At 40.7% G+C, this 19816-nt stretch overlaps 1 protein-coding gene across 5 annotated transcripts in view; it reads left to right on the top strand.

Moving 5' to 3' along the window:
- Positions 1 to 19816, top strand: part of DENND5A (DENN domain containing 5A) — a 110726-nt gene that overhangs the window by 25934 nt on the left and 64976 nt on the right. For 2 of the 5 annotated variants that reach the window (XM_074955021.1, XM_074955023.1), the window contains exons 2-4: positions 6139 to 6210; positions 6843 to 6952; positions 7841 to 8501. In XM_074955021.1, the coding sequence (XP_074811122.1) occupies positions 6139 to 6210; positions 6843 to 6952; positions 7841 to 8501 (843 nt within the window). Of the gene's footprint in view, positions 1 to 6138; positions 6211 to 6842; positions 6969 to 7840; positions 8502 to 19816 lie in introns of those variants that run through there. The other 3 variants (XM_074955022.1, XM_074955024.1, XM_074955025.1) reach the window with 2 other exon arrangements.

Raw genomic sequence — 19816 nt, 5'->3', positions numbered from 1 at the left:
TGATTAAAAAAAAAGATTAAATTTGTCACTTACCAAAAAAAAATAAAATCCAGTTTTCAGTAAGTATGTGGTTTTCAGTAAGCTATTTTGACAACTATGTCAATTAAGATTCATGAAACGCGTCATAGAAAATTTGTCACATTGACCATTTTTCCCACAAACTTTGTGTTTTAGAAAAGATTTTTCTATGATGAAATGTGTGCAAAAGATTTTAATCCATTTTACTTGTAACATTGTTCTTTTGGGGTATAGCTGGGGACCTTTTACCGTGCCTATCTCATTTACTTAGCTGGTATTCCTTCCTCCCAGCTTTTTGTGAAAATAGGACATCTTTTGTGGGATTGTTGATGTAGCTGCAACCTTATATAATTATGGACTCATACTTGAGACTTGCTGATAAGCAGGCCAGGTGGGAGACAGGAAAAAGCCTTCCCCTACAGTATCCAGAGAAGTTCTGAAGGCTCATCAGGACATGATCAGAGAGAACCAATTACTAAAGACTTGAGATCTTTATCAAACAAATAAAAGTAAAGTGTCAAAGGATGGGAACTATAACAAACACAAACTCCACTTGTGTTCCTAACTATTCAAACTTTATATCTTAACCTTATTCCTGCTTACATCATTTTCATTTAAACCCACCAATTTCTGTGGCTTCTTTTCCACTTTGTTGATATTGTGGGGACTGTGGAAAAATGGGGAAAAGATAAGGTAGAATGAAGGAAGAGGAGGGGCAGTGGTGAAAGGCTGGAAGTACAGTAAGGGTCAGAATGACGAGAACATAGATTCATAGATATTTAGGTCAGAAGGGACCATTATGATCATCTAGTCTGACCTGCACAACGCAGGCCACAGAATTTCACCCACCCACTCCTGCAAAAAACCTCACACCTATATCTGTGCTATTGAAGTCCTCAAATCGTGGTTTAAAGACTTCAAGGAGCAGAGAATCCTCCAGCAAGTGACCCGTGCCCCATGCTACAGAGGAAGGCGAAAAACCTCCAGGGCCTCTTCCAATCTGCCCTGGAGGAAAATTCCTTCCCAACCCCAAATATGGCAATCAGCTAAACCCTGATCATATGGGCAAGATTCATCAGCCAGCTACATGAAGCATAGTGAGGTAAAACAAGTAAACTTTTCCCTCCCTGGCTGCTGTGAGTCCCCCCATCTGTGCTGGGACTCTCTGTGAGAAGAGGAGCTTTTAAGCTATGTCTTCAGAACCTATGTATGGGCTGAATAATTGATTGACAGTACTTACCTTGAGTTAAAACTCCAGTGTAGACAAACCCTTTCTGTGTGATGGTTCAATACCTTGCACTGTGGAGGCCCCAATCTCAGCAGGGATCTCTGCATGCTGCTGTAATACAAATAGTAATGTAATAATATAAAATTGGCTCATTATATTGAGGCATGCACCAATATGTTCAGAAATGTGCTGGCCTGAAGTAAAATACTGGAAAACAGTGTTGCCAACTCCCAAGATTCAAAAAGTCATGAGACTAAAAATAATAATAAAAAATATGTTTTTTGGGGTCTGGTCTTTTTAGTTCTTAACTCCCCTCTCCTCCCGCTGAGTGTGCGTGTGACGGTGCGTGTTGCCTACTCCCACATTTATAGGGCACGGTGATTTTTGGTCACCTCCTGCAGCCGCTCTTTCCCCCAACGCCCAAATCTATCCTGTTCCCTGTCCCCCACCTCGGTTCAGCCCTGTCCCAGCCTCATTTCTACTCTTCCTGGGGTTCTTCCTTCCTCCCTCCCCTATCCCAACGTGTGGGGGCAGCTGCATGGGGGGCAGCTCCATGGGTGTCACTTCCCTCTTCTCCCCCCCACTTCCCAGGCTGAGTGTTGGAGGGAGGGGAGGGGAGGTGCCATCCCATTGCTCACAGGAGGGGTGGGGGGAGCAGAGACATCCTGAGCTGCTGGGCTCTTCCTTCATCCTCTTCCCCCCTGCCCCTCCTGTGAGAATAATTGTATCCCCGGAGGGGGAGCAGGGAAGAGCCCTGCCTGGCTCCTGCAGCAGCAGTGATTGGCTGCTCTACCCTAGTGGGCAGGCCAGTGGGGAAAGCAGCCAATTGGGGAGGCTTCCCCTGTGTTTCCCTGCCCCCTGGCAGGGTGAAATTCACTAGAGGGCTGGAGCGTCTGGACTCATCACAAGATGAACACCAGCCCTGGCTGAAATCTGTCCCTTGGAACAAAAAACAAAATAAAACAGACAAACAAAAAATCTCAAGAGTTGGCAACACTGTGAACTTATTGGACACATCAGATTTTTACAGAACTTTTCTTTTCTCTTGCATCCTCATCTTCTTAAGTTTAGAGAAACTGTTACTGGTGTTTTCCAATATTCAGTTTACTGTGTCTGTCAAACTTGATCTTCCCTTCTTTATTGAAGCCTTTGAGGTCAGCAGTAAATGAAGAGATGTCAAGATGATTTGCTTTCTCCATAAGCCACATGGTCCTGTAATCTGCTGATTGGCAGTGCCAGAAACATAGTTAACACCTTATTTGCTTTTATCTGCACTTTGAGATAAACAATGCCCACAAGCAATATATGATCAAATTTCTATTTTCCTTGGTAGATGTGTTCAGCAGCACTAAAACCTGCAGTTGTTGAATATCTTCCTTTGGCAGTTACAGGAAAAGTGTGTCTCGGGGTGGATTTTTGGACTCAAGAGGCCACATCTTGGTTTTCAGCCTGAACTTTGCATTAAGCCTTTTCTACATAACTTGCCTTTTGAAATCTCCTAATGGAACCCACCCATTTTCTTTTGAAGGCAAGATTGCTCATTCTGAAGGCCCACTTGCCAAGGCTGGTAAGAGACACCTAGAAGGTGAAAAGGCATACTGCAGTGAAAAAAGATGAGCACTGTTAACTTGGAAAGATAATAGGACAAATTTGAAATCAGGAAATAGCATCAGTTCTCCCAGATGCTGATGAAGACTGAGCATGATGGCTGTATGTACAGAAGAACAGTATCAAGGCAATGTTGAACATAGCCTACTCATACAACAGTGGCACACGTGCACTAGTTTGATTTCTGCTAACTTTACAGGATGGCATGTGAGTTTTGTTTTGTATTTCCACCTGGGCCGTGGATTGACTTAAAAGGGAAAAACACAAAAACTGTTGACTTCTAGGGGTCAAGTCAGTATTTTTGGCTTAACTTTGACAGTGTCATTTTAAAAGGTTTTAACTTGTAGACACAGCTATAACAACCTCTGATTTCACTTATACTGCAGAGCCACACTTTCTTTTCTTGCTGCAGTTCTTAAATATATTTCAGACAGCTTCTCTTCAGTGATATCACAATGTTACTCTTAATTGCAGAGTTAAAATGGTCTCAGCAAACATGTACTTTGAAATTGATCATCATAATGAAACATCTTGTTAAAAGAAGGTTCCTAACCCAGGGAATATTTGTGTTTTATTTTCTTTTAAACATCTGCTGATAATTGTGGTTTTGGGAACCTGGTGATTGAAACCACCTACCACAAAGTGTAGGAGAGAAATTGGCATGCAAGTGTTTACTTCCATCTGAAATACCATGGAAGAAAAACAACAAACTAACTTAGTAAATGTCTATCTTTTTCTGAATTAAGGCTGACATTACATCATTCTAGACTGACAGTATAGAAAACAGTATGTGTTTTAAATCTCATGACTTGTTTTTAAAAGCCTGTACTACAGAGGTCTCTGGCGTTTTTTCTTGGAGTCTGTGTGAAAGTTTTTTTGAGAGATCTGGGGTGGATGTGTGGAATGTCATTTATTTTTCTTTGCCCATTTTTGACAGAGTGGTAGCTTGCATCTAGGAAGGTGGTTTTCAAACTTTTTTTTTCTGGCTACCCAGTTGAAGAAAATTGTTGATGCCCACGACCCAACGGAGCTGGGGATGAGGGGTTTGGAATGTGGGAGGGGCTCAGGGCTGGGGCAGAGGGTTGGAGTGCAGGAGAGAGTCAGGGCTGGGGGTGCAGGCTCTGGGGTGGGGCTGGGGATGAGGGGTTTGGCGTGCAGGAGGGGCTCCGGGTTTGAGGGGGTGGGCTCAGGGCTGGGGCAAGGGATTGGGGTGTAGGCCTGGCTGGTGTCTGGGCTTACCTCCGGCGACTCCTGGTCAGTGGTGCAGCCGGGGTGCAGAGGCATGCTTTCTGCCTGTCCTGGCACTGCAGATCGTGCAGCTCCCTGGAAGCAGCCAGCAGCAGGTCCGACTCCTAGGCAGAGGCACGCAAGTGGCTCCACACGGCTTTCGCCCACAGGCACCACTCCCCCAGCTCCCATTGGCTGGTTCCCAGCCAACGGGAGTGCAGAGCCGGTGCTTGGGGTGGGGCCTGTCCCCCCCGCTTAGGAGGTGGACCTGCTGCTGGCTGCTTCCAGGGCACAGCACAGTGTGAAAACGGGTAGGAACTAGTCTGCCTTAGCCAGGCAGCACTGCCGATGGGACTTTTAATGGCCCAGTCGGCGGTGCTGACCAGAACCGCCGCGACCCAGTGCTTTCCATTCCGTGACCCATTACTGGGTCGTGACCCACAGTTTGAAAACCACTCGTCTAGGCTGTTGGGTTCACTTTTCGTTTAATTATTTCATTTTAAACTGTTCCGTAAATGTCATTGTTACTAAATAGTCCTTTTTGTTGACTCTGACCCTACAAATGATCTCGTTAATTACATTTTAGAGGAGTTATATGTGGTCCTTATTTTTTTTTTTAATACCCAAATGTTCCTATTAATAGATTTCAAATTTTCCCAAATAGGCTCTTGCACAGTAACTAGATATAGCTTCAGTACCATATAAAGATGTACATAATTACAAAAGCAGCTGAAAAAAGCTGCATGGGGATCAGATACATTTACAGAAAAAAGGTGGATGTGCAAACTAAAGTCATGAAAGTGAAAATTGGGGGCTCTTTTTTAACTATGGGGGATTAAATATTTCAGATCCAGCATGGCCTCTGTTAGGTTCTGATTCAGGAAAAAGTCACTGTTCAGTACAGCATTTAAAGATGATTAACTTTGAAGTATGTGCTTAAGTGATTTCCTGAATTGGAGCCCTTGTTAAGGATTTTCACTTTAAGAACCCCATTAAAAGAGTTGGTAGAGTTTGCTGCTGTGTCCCCTCAGAAAGCTATATTTGGGAATGTGGGGGCATTTTGCAGAACCTAATGTTGTGCAGCGCAAAGATTTTAAGCTGTTTCAGTCAATATAGAAGTGTAATTTTAAATATTACTGTAGAAGAACAGAACAAACCCAACAAATTCCAAATCAACTTCCTTTGCTGCTTAATTATTATGTACAAGATAATAAATGAGAGGTTGAAATGTGGTGGGTTTTTTTTGTTTTGTTTTGTTTTTTTTCCTTTTGCAGGTGTTGCTGAAGTCTCTAGATTTATTTAAAGCATGTGATTTCATGTAATTCTGCCCAATTGTTACAGCAGCTGTTACCAACTGCATGCTTGCTACCACATTCTAGTAAGAAGGCAAAGGTTATTTTGGGAGGCAAATTGTGTTTGCCTTTAAAAAAAAACCAAAAACCAAGTATTAAAAATTGCAGTTGGTGAAGTGAGCTACAGCAACAAGACCCATGATGGTTGAATTTTATACTCTGGAAATTAAATTCATCCCAGCACAGAGGCTCCAAATGAGGCTTTATGGGCCACTTAGGCCTCCCATTACTCAATGGGGGAAATCAGCACCATGTCCATGCACCACTTAAATCTCACTTAAACCCTATTTTGAGGGTTTACGTAGGTCTTAACTGGTGCATAGGTCTTGGGCTGGGCCCTTGCATGGGGTGAATTTCATCATCTCCTCTTAAGGGAATTTTAGAATATAGCTTTTAAAGAAGGCATTAGTTTAACATGTAGTTAATTACCACTTCAGTGATGTCTTGGCCAAGGAGAACTGTTGTGCAAGAATTCCCGTCCTCTGAAGTGAGTGTATTGATGACATTTCTGATGGCTTATTAATGCTCCATTTTTATAGCTATTAATATGCTTAAGAAGTATGTGTTAGGAAAATATGGAATCAAATCTATTGTGCCGGCTAATTTTGTATGAAATATTGTGCATTGGTCACTTCTAGCTGTATAATTACTGAATAGTTCACATTATTAAATTGTAATGCAGTGTTGTTTTTATTTGTTATATAGCACTATGCCAGTATATACAGGCCTCTAAAACCCGAGATGGTGCCGGCTGTTTCATTGCAAGTGCAGTAGAAGGTAAAAGGAAAAAGAAAAGAAAAACAGCACAAACTTTCTAGCTCTTTCAATATCTTTTGTGCCCTTTGACCTCTTAACTTCCTAGATTCTCTCTTCACAGCTGACTTTTTTTTTTTAAGTAGGGGGTGGATTTCCAGACTGTCAGTCTCCAAGAAGAAAACTTGAGATTTTTAAGTGATGTCACTTGTGTCTGTCTCAAGCTCTGTCTTAAGCTTTTCGTTTCATCTTTGCATCTCTTGTCTATTTGTGCTTTTCATGGGTAATACAATTCAGATTATGTTCTGCAATGTATTCTATTGCTGTGCTCCAAACAGAATTTGAAATAACCCAAATGCAGCTTCTACAGTTGCTGCTAAAAAATAAAGACAAAACAGTAACTGTAGACTGCCTCTAGCACATTCACGTTTCAAGAAAAGCACAGATAAATAATGGTGTATAAATGTTACCAGTGCTAATACTTTTCAGTCTAATTATATGCTATCTTGCATTTTCTGTTTCTGTTAAAGGGAATGTCTGTACTTAATCCACTTATCTTCACGTTTGCCTACTGACATTTTGCTTTCTGGCCTTACGTGAAAGAGCTTGGAAAGAGAATGAAATGATTGACTTGATATTTTTTTTCACTTTTTCAGGTGAAAATTTTGAACAGACTCCATTAAGACGCACATTTAAGTCCAAAGTTCTTGCTCGTTATCCTGAGAATGTAGAATGGAATCCTTTTGACCAGGATGCAGTGGGAATGGTCAGTATGACCTAAGGTGCTCTTTGTTTTTGTTGGGTTTTTAAGAGTAGTGTTCCCTTTACTATAATTGCCCAACTGGATTCTTTCAAGAAATTATCTTTTGATAATGGCAAAATAAAAAGCTGTAGTACAAAATGTTAAATACTGATTGACAGGTTGCTCTAAATTTTGCAGATTAGTTTAAATGAAACAATTCCCGTTTGATTTTATACTTGGAGAATATAAAAAGGCCTTTTCCCCTAAAATAACTGATTTTCATATTTTCATGCAATTTTAAGGCCAGAAGTGACCTCAAGAGGTCATCTAGTTCATCCCCCTGTGCTGAGGCAGGACTCATGATGAATAATTTTTTTACCCTTATGCTGCAGTGTGCCAGAGAGTAGACTGTTGGAGTAGAAGTGAGGGAAAATTAGTCTTTTGTGGTTAATGATTAGTTGTTCCGTCTACATCTATTTTTCTTTTTCAGGGAATGGAATTTAACTTCTTACCTCACCTTATATTTTTACTGTGCTTTAAATAAAACATATGTTCTTCTTTTAAAAGCAAAAATCATGATCAAAACGTTTTTTCTTCCACTATTTTTGTAGGATGTAATTCTGTTCATATGAAGCCAGTGATAAAGTTTCCTGTGAACTTTAGTGAAAAATCAGATGTGGGCCTTATGCTGCATGCCTTTGTTCTGTGTAATAACTCTTAGTTTTAATGTGTTTGTGTTTAAGACACTACCTAATGTAATAATGTCTTACAAAATCTATTTAGAGAGAAATGAAATGTCAGTCCTCAGCATTCTCAAATGCTGTCTGTTTTTGCCAAAAAATTTGAAAGAACAAGCAAAATGTAATTTAGTATTTATTTAACTTTTCCCACTTTTTTTGTTTTCTTTTATAGCTGTGTATGCCTAAAGGGCTTGCTTTCAAGACCCAATCCGATTCCAGAGACCCTCAGTTCCATTCGTTTATAATCACCCGTGAAGATGGCTCGCGGACATTTGGGTTTTCTCTCACATTTTATGAGGAAGTTACGAGCAAGCAAATCTGTAGTGCAATGCAGACATTATATCATATGCACAATGCTGAATATGACATTCTGCATATTCCACCCACAAATGACAAAGATAGCTGTAGCAGCATAGAAGACTGTAATGTAACTTCTGTATCAAAGCTACAGCGTTTTAACTCCTATGATATTAGCAGAGACACACTGTATGTCTCTAAGTGCATTTGTCTGATTACCCCAATGTCTTTCATGAAGGCTTGTAAGAAAGTACTTGAGCAACTTCACCAAGCTGTAACTTCTCTTCAACCACCACCGTTACCTTTGGAAAGTTACATCTACAATATTCTCTATGAGGTTCCTCTTCCTCCGGCAGGGAGATCCTTAAAATTTTCAGGTGTTTATGGACCAATTATCTGCCAGAGACCAAGCACCAGTGAACTGCCATTATTTGACTTTCCAGTTAAAGAAGTTTTTGAATTACTTGGAGTGGAAAATGTGGTTCAGCTCTTTACTTGTGCTCTTCTGGAATTCCAGATACTGCTTTATTCACAGCGTGAGTACTCTTGTTTTGTCCTGTGTAACTAATGGCATGAGTTTTTTTTAATAGAGATTCAAAAAAATAAATAGCTGTAATGAACTACTGTTGGCATGTCACTGCTGTCAGTGTGTTGCTCCTGTCAGAGTGATTTAAATCAGACCTCACTGGAAAGTGAAGGCCCTCAGCAACTCTGAAAATCATAGTACCTAACTTCAGGCACTTGAGTTTGAAAATGTTGGCCTTACTTTAATATCCCGTATGCATGTATTGACATGAGACAGGACAAGAAAGCTGGCCTTCTTCTTTCTTTGCAAAATCACCATTAATTAGAGGAATAAATGGATGGTTTCTCCCCAGCTTGCTGAATTCCTGCTCTGCCTTCACTCAACGAGGGGCATCTTAGGTGTGGTCTACACATAAATTAGGTCAACACAGCTACGGCACTTAGTGGTATAAAAAATTCACAGCCCTGAGTGCAGTAGTTGTGTTGACCTAATCTCTGGTATAGATGCAGCTAGGTCGATGGAAGAATGCTTCTGACAGCCTTGCTGCTGCCTTTCCTTGGAGATGTGTAGTTCCTACACTGATGGAAAAAGCTCTGTCATTGTAGGAAGTGTCCACGCTACAGAGCTACAGCAGCACAGCTATGGTACTATAGCTATGTCACTAGACTGCCTATAATGTAGATATATACACAATTGTAAACAGGGTGGATAAAAAAAATCCATGATTTAAAAAAAATCAATTTTTTAAATTTAAATCTGATTTTTTTATAAAGATATTTTTAATTAAGATCCATGATGAGATATAATGTAATAGGGATTATACATTCTAATTCTATAGTCTGAGACAATATATTCATGTAATGTTGAAGAAAAGTTTTGTAAATGAGTTCCAATAGTTCATGAATTAGGAACCCAATCTCATGGGGTTCCAGGGCTTCTGTATAGATTATTTAGGTTAATCTTTCTATCTACCTAATGGGACTCAGTGCTCAGTCTAGAAGATATCAGAGATGCTTAGTTCTTCAATTCTCAAACTGTGGATTTGTGTCTTCAGAGATAACATGCTTGTTAACAGCAAAAAATGTTTAAAATAAATTAAATATATAGAGGTGAGAAATAACAGACCTCAACCCTTCTGTCCCTCTGCAAGTTTGTGTTCTCAGTCAATCCCTTACCTCTCTCTAAAGGTGCAAAGTTTCAAAAAGTTCAATGAATAGAAGATTGTTGGGGGCGGAATAGTTCTGGACAAGGAGAAGAAGTCTGGAGATAAATGTGAGAAGGGAGGGACAAACAGTAGAAACAAAAGTGAAACTGTTTGAGCAGCATATTCCAGAAGTCTTGAGGTCTTTCTGAGCGTAGCCTTCATTGGTTTGAGATCTACCATACCATTCTCTCTTTAGAAGGGAAAACCTATAACGGCAGCAGGCCGTAAAAGAGACCCAGAGAAATATTTTAATGAAGTTTCTCTACCTGTGGGTAAGACAGGCATGCGTGCAAAATGCAAACAGTGCAACAAAGAAATGCAAGGCCTGGTTTCATAGAATCATAGAATATCAGGGTTGGAAGGGACCTCAGGAGGTCATCTAGTCCAACCCCTTGCTCAAAGCAGGGCCAATCCCCAATTTTTGCCCTCAATCCCTAAATGGCCCCCTCAAGGATTGAACTCACAACCCTGGGTTTAGCAGGCCAATGCTCAAACCACTGAGCTATCCATCCCCCTAAATTATTGTTTCCTGAATGAAACATCATGAGAAGTGTTCCTTCTTTGGAGGAAGCTGCGTTGAAGATGATGAAAGGAACATGACTGAACATGCAGGATCTTCAGGTTGGTAAACTTTATTTTATACTTCTTTAAGGACTGCCTGTCTTCCTTCTGGACTATTCTTGAATTCTCATGTTTGAGCAAAAAGTACAGTTGTTACTCTATGGTACTATCAGTTTAGATGCAGTTGTGATAAAAAAAAATAGCTGAAATAGGCAGATCTTCCTTTTACAATTTCACCTTTAAAGTAGTACCAAGTGTCAGTGAATGCAATGAGTAATACTAAATGAGCAGTATGGTAATAATAAATAAATAACTGCATTGACTTACTTTGTTTAGAAAAATCTGTCCTCAACATACAGGATTCTGAAGACTATCCACCTTCAAGATCACCATCATTTTCAATAGTTTCAGCGTTATCTGCCAATGATAGTGTTTCAGTCACACCATGTATGTCACATAGCCACAGTATATCACCTGTAGCAAAAAGAAAAAAAAAAATCTCCATCATCCAGAAACAACCATAGATAAGTTTGTGTTAAGAACCAGCAGATTACAAAAAGAGGTAATTGATGAAAAAATTGCCCAGTTTGTTTATACAACAAACTCTCCTTTCCGCATGATAGAGAACCCACACTTCATTATCATGGTTCAGTCATTAAGACCAGGATACAGTCCACCCAACAGAGCAGATGTTGCAGGCAAATTGCTGGATAAAGTGTATGAAAGAAATTGAGCAGTGTGCAAAAGGTCTAGAGGGTAAAATTGTTAACCTGAGTCTTGATGGGTAGAACAGTGTCCACAGTGATCCTGTTGTATGTGCTTGTGTGACAACAGAAGGGAATGTCTTCCTTACAGAAACAATTGATACATCAGGAAATACACACACAGCAGAATACTTACAAGAAGTAGCAGTAAAAGCTATAACAAACTGTAGGGAAAAAATTCAAATGTCTAGTACACAGCTGGGTCACAGACAAGGTTGCAAATGTATCCAAGATGAGAAGAAATTTAGAAGAGAGTCCCAAGCTAATAACATATGGTTGCAGTGCTCATTTGATGCACCTCCTAGCCAAAGACTTCGGTGTTCCAGAAATAAAGGCTAATGTTCCGGAAATTGCAAAATACTTCCGTAACAACCACTTTGCAGCAGCTGCTCTGAAAAAAGTGGGAGGAACCAAGCTAACTTTCCCACAAGAAATGTGATGAAACTTAGTAGTGGACTGTTTTGAGCACTATAACAAGAACTGGCCTAATCTGGTGACAGTTTGTGAACAAAATCGTGAAAAAATAGATGGCACTGTCACAGCCAAAGTTCTCAACATTGGGCTTAAGAGAAATGCTGAACACATGCTGAGTACCCTGAAGCCCATTTCTGAAGCCTCGAACAAAATGCAGGGAAATAGCTGTTTTATTGCTGATGCTGTTGAAATTTGGAAGGAACTGAGTGAGATCTTAAAAAGAGAGATATGCAATGACAGAGTTCAATTTCAAGCATTAAAAAAACGAATGGGACAAGCACTATCTCCAGCTCATTTTCTTGCAAATATTCTCCATACTCGGTACCAGGGTCAAACCTTAACTCCTGAAGAAGAGGAGTTGGCTATGACATGGACATCCAGCAATCATCCCTCCATAATGCCAACTACAATAAACTTCAGCGCTAAAGGTGAACCATTCAAGAAATATATGTTTGCTGATGATGTTTTAAAGAAAGTCACACCTGTGAACTGGTGGAAGTCACTTAAGCACTTGGATTCAGAGACTGTTGAAGTGATAATCTCACTTTTAACAGCAGTAGCTTTTTCTGCCAGCATAGAAAGAATATTTTCTTCCTTTGGACTAATTCATTCCAAATTGAGAAATCGTTTGGGACCTGAAAAAGCAGGAAAGCTTGTTTTTCTTTTCCAGATTATGAGCAAACAGGAAAACAAAGGTGCAGACGACTTCTGAGTTAGCTGCAGAAGCCAATATTTTAAGTTTCTCATGTTGACCTGGCTGACATAGTCGATTTTAATTTTTGTTTTGTTAAATATTTCATTTAACTATTTTAGTTTAAAAACAATTTTAACAAAAACAAACCTGATTTTAAACTTGAATGTTTAAATTCAAAAACTCATATGCTTGTTTTGTTAAAATATTATGTTTGCTGTTGAAGAAAAAAATCCAGAATACATAACGTTGTTGTTTTAGTTACATAAAACAATTTAAATGTCTCTCTGGTGGTGATCTCCTCCTAATACAGCATGGCAAGAAAATCCTCCAAATATTAATGATTAACCTGTTGAATTGGAGATAGTTCACCTCCCAATGACTTCATAAATACCTGCTTCAGTTACCTTTGGTAAATGAAATAACCAAACAATCATTCATGTTCTGATATAGCTGTAAAACTAATGTGAAAAGTTTTCAAAATAAATCACTTTACAAATGTATAGTGTGTACCTTCTAAAAATGAAACCAACGTCTGAGTTGTGAAATGTAACGGGTTGTTAACTCACCACCATGCACTTTTATGCATCCGATGAAGTGAGCTGTAGCTCACGAAAGCTTATGCTCAAATAAATTGGTTAGTCTCTAAGGTGCCACAAGTACTCCTTAACTTCAGTTTGTTCACCTAGCCTTGTGTCTAGACGTGAACTTTTTAAAAATTTAATTATTTGGCATCTTAAATTGCAGTAAGTCATCCTCCCTGGAACAGGAGTAAGTCCACTTCCCAGTGAGTTTGTTCACTTTAAAGTTTGCATGGACTAATTAAGTACTTCACTTCTGACAGTCCTCCAACTAGTATCCCACACTGCATTTATTCACTCCTGGATTGGCTTGTCTTCGTACCTTTGTGCCCTCTACTGCTCTGGGTCATCTTGACTGGATGTCACTTCTCTGTGTAAATGCTGTATCAGGTAGTGGTAGTGAGTTCCCATGCTGAGAGTAATGTACCCATTATAGCAGCTGGGGTGCTCCAGGCTTCCACATGGATATCTTTAGAGATCCTGGACTTGTTTGCCCTCTCTGGAGAGCTGTGTGTCTAGCCCCATCTAGAGAAGAGTCACCAGAATGTAGAAACCTGCGAAAGCAAATGAAGGTGAAGGGGTGCTGGCCAAGTCAAAGCTAAGGCGCTACAGCAGAACTCCCTGAAGAAAATGAAGGACATGTTCAAGGAACTTGTGACTGCCTCCCTAGAGAGGACTGCTAAGGCAAAAGTGTGGAGGGATGGTTTACTGGATAACTCTCAAAGGTTTGTAAGTGAGCGCATAGCCCTGGAGATGGATATAATGCAGACAGTACAAACAGCTGTGATAGAGCAGGTTTTGTTATGAAGATCCTGCATTGCATGCCAACCTTACAGTAGCCTGCAAACCATGGAGAACGCACCATACTGGGACCATCATTTCCATCATCCTAATTACAGGCCTTTCCCACAACAGTCAATTATATTGGAGATGGAGAACACTTTTGAGCACATCACATACAGGAGTTTGAACGCTTCATAGTTTGGCCATGCCTTAGTTCCGTTAGTTTTAAGCTTTCACTAAGTTCTTGGTTAACTATGTACTTGGTTAACACAATAAAAAATCTTTGTTAAACTTGGCTGCAGAACTTCATTGAGGTATAGTTCCACCTATACATTATGTAACATTTCCCCAAGTGGTATCAGTTCCTAATCAAATAAAAATACACAAACACATTTCAGTCATTTACTTGACTACAGTACATTCATTACTCACAACTATTGGCTTCAGAGTAGGAGTACAATGCATCCCTGCCCCTGTCTTGTTGGCTGCTGGGGTCATTTTTCAGAGATGCCACCTCTGGCTGTCCATAAAATTCAGAAAGTTTCTTCACCCCTTCCTCTCACCCACCCGCCATGTGCTCTCATTGCTCTCAGATGTTTTGCAAAATATCATAGTACTTATTACACAGGATACATATGGATGAGAAACATCCAGCCTTGTCATGTAGCACCCTCCACCTTCATTTCCTTCTTCCAAATGCACACTCCACTATCATTCTGCAGCTAATCGGGGTATAGTTAAACAGGTCTTTTCTCTTATCCAAGTGTCCAGTAAAAGGCTTCAAAAGCCAGGAAAACAGAGGGTAAGCTGGTCTCCTAGAATAACTCCATTAATGTCGAGCGTGGTTTGGGGAGCAAAAACTCTCTTGCTTGCTTCAGAAACAGGCCAGAGTTTCTAAAGATCCTGGCATCATGGACCTTTCCAGATCACACCACACTAGTATTTGTGAACCTTCCCCAGTGATCAACCAGGCCTTGCAGCACCATGGAGAAATACCCTCTCCTGTTCATAAAGTCTCAGACCTGGTGTGGAGGGCAAAGAAAAGGCATGAGAGTCCCATCAGTAGCTCCAAAACAGTTCAGGAACCTTATCCATGGAAAACTGTCAATAACATCTCCTCTACTGCAACACTTTGTGACCCAGCATAGCTGCACCCCCTGAATAGCATTACAAACTTCCATGAGGTCAGCACTGACAACTGATCTACCAATACCAAACTGGCTAGCTGCTGACTAGTAGCAATCAGGGGTGGCAAGCTTCCAGATGGTGCTGGCCTCTCACTTCAAGCCTACATGAACCTACTACCACGATGCACAACTGGGTGGAAAACTGTACTCAGAGTAGTTATCAGTGGTTTACAGTCAAACTGGAAGGGCATATTGAGTAGGGTCCCACAGGAATCTCTCCTGGGTCTGATTCTATTCGGTATCTTCATAAATGATTTGGATAATGGCATAGACAGTACATGTATAAAGTCTGTGGATGATACGAAGCTGGGAGGGTTTGCAAGCGCTTTGAAGAATAGGATTAGAGTTCACAATCATCTTGCCAAACTGGAGAAATGGTTGGAATTAATTAGGATGAAATTTAGTAAGGACAGATGCGAATTACTGCACTTAGGAGGGAATAATCAGTTGCACAAATACAAAATAGGAAATAATTGCCTACGAAGGAGTACTGCAGATAAAGATCTGGCAGTTGTATTGGATCACAAACTAAATGAGTCAACAATGTAATACTGTTAGGAGCCCCTGGCTGCCCTAGCCAGGGGCTCCAAGCTACTAGTCCCGGCTGGGCTGGGGAGGCACAGGATTTGCTCTTCCCCTGCACGGCTGCGCCTGGGGGGAGATCAGACCCACCTCCACCTCTGGCAACCTCCTGCAGCTGCAGGAAGCTCCAAGGCTGCTGCCGAATTCCAGAGCTGTTTTTTCCCCCAACAGTATTACATTGTTGACTCATTTAGTTTGTGTCAGCAATGTAATACATGAGTCAATAATGTAATACTGTTGGGGGGAATGTATTAGCAGGAGTGTTGTAAGCAAGACACAAAACGTAATTCTTTCACTCTACTTAGCACTGATAAGGCCTCAACTGGATTACTGTGTCCAGTTCAGGGACCATGCTTCAGGAAACATGTAGACAAATTGGAGAGAGCCCAGAGGAGAGCAACAAAATTAATTAAAGGTCTAGTAAACATGACTTATGAGGAAAGATTGGGGGAAAAAAACGGGGTGAGGGGGTTGGTTTTGTCTGAAGAAGAGAAGACTGGGGGCGGGGGGGGGGTGGAGGGGTAGAGGGAGTACAGGGGATACATGATAGTAGTCTTCAAGTATGTAAAAGGTTGTTATAAAAAAGAGGGTGATAAATTGTTCTCCTTATCCACGGAGGAGAGGACAAGAAGTAATGGGATTAAGTTACAGCAAGGGAGATTTAAGTTAGGTGCTAGAAAAAACTTCCTAACTGTAAGGGCAGTTAAACACTGGAATAAATTACCTAAGGAGGTTGTGGAATCTCCATGATTGGAGGTTTGTAAGAGCAGGTTAGACAAACACCTGTCAGGGAAGGTCTAGATGATACTTAGTTCTCCCTAAGTGCAGGGGACTGGACTAGATGACCTGACAGTGTTCCTTCAAGTCCTACATCTCTGTGATTCTCCATGCTGAGGGGAGCTCGTGTTGGCGTTCTGCTGCTGCAGGTCCAGGGTGAGTTCTGCGCTGCTTCCTGGGAAAGTAGTCTGTGTCGTCCCTGTTCTAATCACCGCTCTCTCCCGCCTCTCACTGCAAGGTGACCGAGCCCAGAAGCAGTACTCTGCTGAGTCAAACTGCTCCAGATAAATGCCCTGCAGAAGGAACTGTTCAACTTCCTCCTCCTCTTGTAGTCATATTCCTGCAGCATCCAAATCTGTCCAGTTGCATGACTGCCAATACATGTGCATTATCCTGTTCCTATTAATGACTGCCATGATGGTGGCGCTCATCAGGCCCTCCCTGGTGCCTCACAGCCGTTCGAAAACAGCACTGACAAAATACAGATGTATTAAGGGAAGCCAGGAGAGGAATTACATGAGTTTTTAGACTCCACGTCCCAAAATTCCTGTAGGTTCCAGTATGCATCTCTGCCCAATGCACTGCAAGAAAAAGTAGACCACAGAGCTGAGTGGCAGAACATTGCACCATGAGATCTGCCCAGAATGCTGTGTACTTGATTTGAAAAAGCGCAGAGCCATGTGGATGCTATGAGTAACAAGGAAACTCCCTGCTAGCTGGCATTACAAAACAGTGTGGATGCACTTCTGTTTGATATAGTTAAATGGCTGCACATAGGGCAAACAAACTAATCTGATTTATCATTGTCATGTAGACAAACCTTTAAAGTATAAAAACATTCAGTGATCAAAAAAATAACAAGTTAGTTTAAGTCCGAATGCTTGCTTTTTCTGTTTGCCAGAAGCTGGGATTGGGTGACGGGATGAATCACTTGACGATTACCTGTTCTGTTCATTCCTTCTGAGGCACCTGGCATTGGCCACCATCAGAAGACAGGATACTGGGCTAGAGGGACCTTTGGTCTGACCCAGTATGGCCATTCTTATGTTCTTAAATACAAAATAACAACACCCTTGTATCTGTTGATAATTGTTGCCTCAATTCATGTTTGTTAGAAGATATATTTTTATTCAATGACTGGAGCAGTTATTTTTTCCTCAGATATTGTCAGTAAATTCTTAGCTTGAGTCAAAAATAATCAGTAACTATTGAAAAAGGTTTGTCCAACACTACTGTTCAGATGAGGCCTAGAAATGATTTTTTAAAAAAATGACAAGGTGGGTGAGTTAGTATCTTTTATTGGACCATCTTCTGTTAATGTGAGATAAGCTTTTGAGGTATGCAGAACTCTTCTTCAGGTCTGGGAAAGGTATTCAGTATGTCACAGCTAAATGCAAGGTGGAACAGATTGTTTAGCATAGGTAGTTAACACTTTCTAGGAGACCATTCAAGGTGAAGTGGCTTTTTAACGTGTCTGCAGTCATAGGACAAAAAAGGGGGATTAGTGGGTTACAGATTATTGTAATAAGCCGTAAATACCATGTCTTTGAGACCAGGATTTTTAGTGTCCAGCGAAGTTAGGAATTTAAGCTCACAGGCTCGTCTTTTGAAGGTGTTGTGCAGGTTTTCTTTGAAGATGAGGACTAAGAGGTCAGGTATGGAGTGCTTGTTTTGTGAAGCGTTTGCCCACAGGTGACATGAGGTTTTCGTGTCTCATCATTTTTCTGGGAGAGAGACTGGAGTGATTGTCTGACTTCACCCTGGGGTCGGTTTGCGGGAGATGAGGTTGTAAAGTTTCTCTTGGAGTTGCTTGGGGAAAGATTTGATGATATCCTTAAATTCCTGAGTGAATTGTGGCGTGGGATGCTCTTTGAGTTCTTTATATTAGGTGTAAGTTGGCTGGCCTTGTTGATGTAGTCATCATGGTTGAGAACTATGATGGCATCCCCTTTGTCTGCTGGTTTGATGGTTATCGGGTGATTGGATATCAGAGACCATATAGGTGTCTTCTCAGCAGGGGAAAGATTGTGGTGGATGTGATGTTTAGGGATTTCAAGTCCATTTTTTTCTGAAGCAATCAGTATAATAATCAAGATGTCGTCATCTGCTGTGGAGTGTCCAGTCAGATAATTCTTTTTTCTTATGCCTGTTGCTGGGGACATGGTAGTTGTGGGGGGTGGTGTCATTGTTGTGAAATAATTTTTTTGAAGTAGAGTTGCCAAAAGAGTTTTCCCCATGTTAGTATGATCTTGTACTCTGTGGTGTGGCAGAAGTTCAGGCCCTTGGAGAGTAGAGATAATTCGGCTCCTGTTGGGGTATTTTTGATAAATTGATGATGATGGAGTCTCATGTAGTGTCATGCTTTGTCCTGGAGGTGACGTTCTATGGGTTGTGGAGTTATTGCAGTTCCACTTACAAGTGTCTACATCAGCAAAGAAAAGGAAGTTTTTTTTTTTTTTTTCATTTCAGTAAAATAGCTAGATTCCCATATGCAGCATGCACCAGCTGTTTCTCAGAGAAGTGTTGTTACTCTAAGGCAGCATTTTCAAAAGTGTGGGGTATGTTTCAATGGCGGGGAGCATGAATGGCTAGTTGAGGGATATGGACAGACTTCTTAGTTGTTCTTCAGTCTTTTTTAAGGTCTCTAGTTATGGTTGTGTATAAGACTGTAAAAATACGAAGCAAGTGTAGCTGATGCAGAGGTATCTACTTGAGTTTGCAGAGAGCCTGAAACAATAGATCTGAGGTGTGAACTGCCTCATTCGTCTCCAGGAATGTTAACTTAGATGCCAGGGCTATTTTAATGTCATCACTAATTATTTCAGTGCTCATTTATGCCTGTAAGAAAGGAAAGGAAATATAGTATCAAGATGTAGGGAATGAAAAGTTAAGGATGCATTTTAAAATACAATTCTTAAACCATGGTAAGTCTTTAACAATACTTGGGAAGGTTGTGGGGTGGGCAGGGCAATGGTTTCATTTTCCTCAAGACGGGCTTCGAGCTTTCAAAAATTTGGGAAATGTTGCTCTCAGACCTTATATGTTGAGTGTTTTTCTGCCAGTGTTGCTGCACTAGTGAAACTCCCCAGTGTAGATGTGTTTCACTGGCATAATGACTGAGTTGTGCCAGCACAACTTACTCAAGTTTTTAAGTAAGGATAAGCTACATCAGTGCCAATCACTTCTTTTTTACCCAGTGCAGTGCATCTATGCTAGGATGTGCTACACTGGTGCAATAAAAATCTCTGTGTAGTAAGGCCTTTCCACAACTTTTTGTTTAGTACTGTGAGTATGCTTGGTATTCCGGATTTTTCTTCATTTGGTGTGTGCTCTTTGGAAACTTTTCACCAAAAAATGGAGGAAGGTGACGGGAAGTCATGCAAATGTCAAATACTTCCCTCTTCCACAAATGTGTATTTTATGTATCTGGTTGAGTGAATTAATAAGCTACATGCCACTTATGCAGAAAGCGTACCAAATACATATTTATGAATCACTGCACGTATGATGTGGAATATGGCAGAGATTTTTTCCCCCCCTCACTCAATTTTTTTAGACCAACTTTAGTCTATCTAAACCTCTTCTTTTTCATCTTCTGGCATAATTGATAAACAGAAATAATTAACAAAGGTAAATGGGTTTTTGGTTACATGCAAGTCCTATAAATAGTTTAGTCCACTAAACAGTAAATAAAGTAAAAACAATACAAAAGTAATACCTT

Source organism: Natator depressus, chromosome 6 (assembly GCF_965152275.1).
Source record: "Natator depressus isolate rNatDep1 chromosome 6, rNatDep2.hap1, whole genome shotgun sequence".
Taxonomy (NCBI): domain Eukaryota; kingdom Metazoa; phylum Chordata; order Testudines; family Cheloniidae; genus Natator; species Natator depressus.
This window is presented reverse-complemented; position numbering and strand designations above follow the sequence as displayed.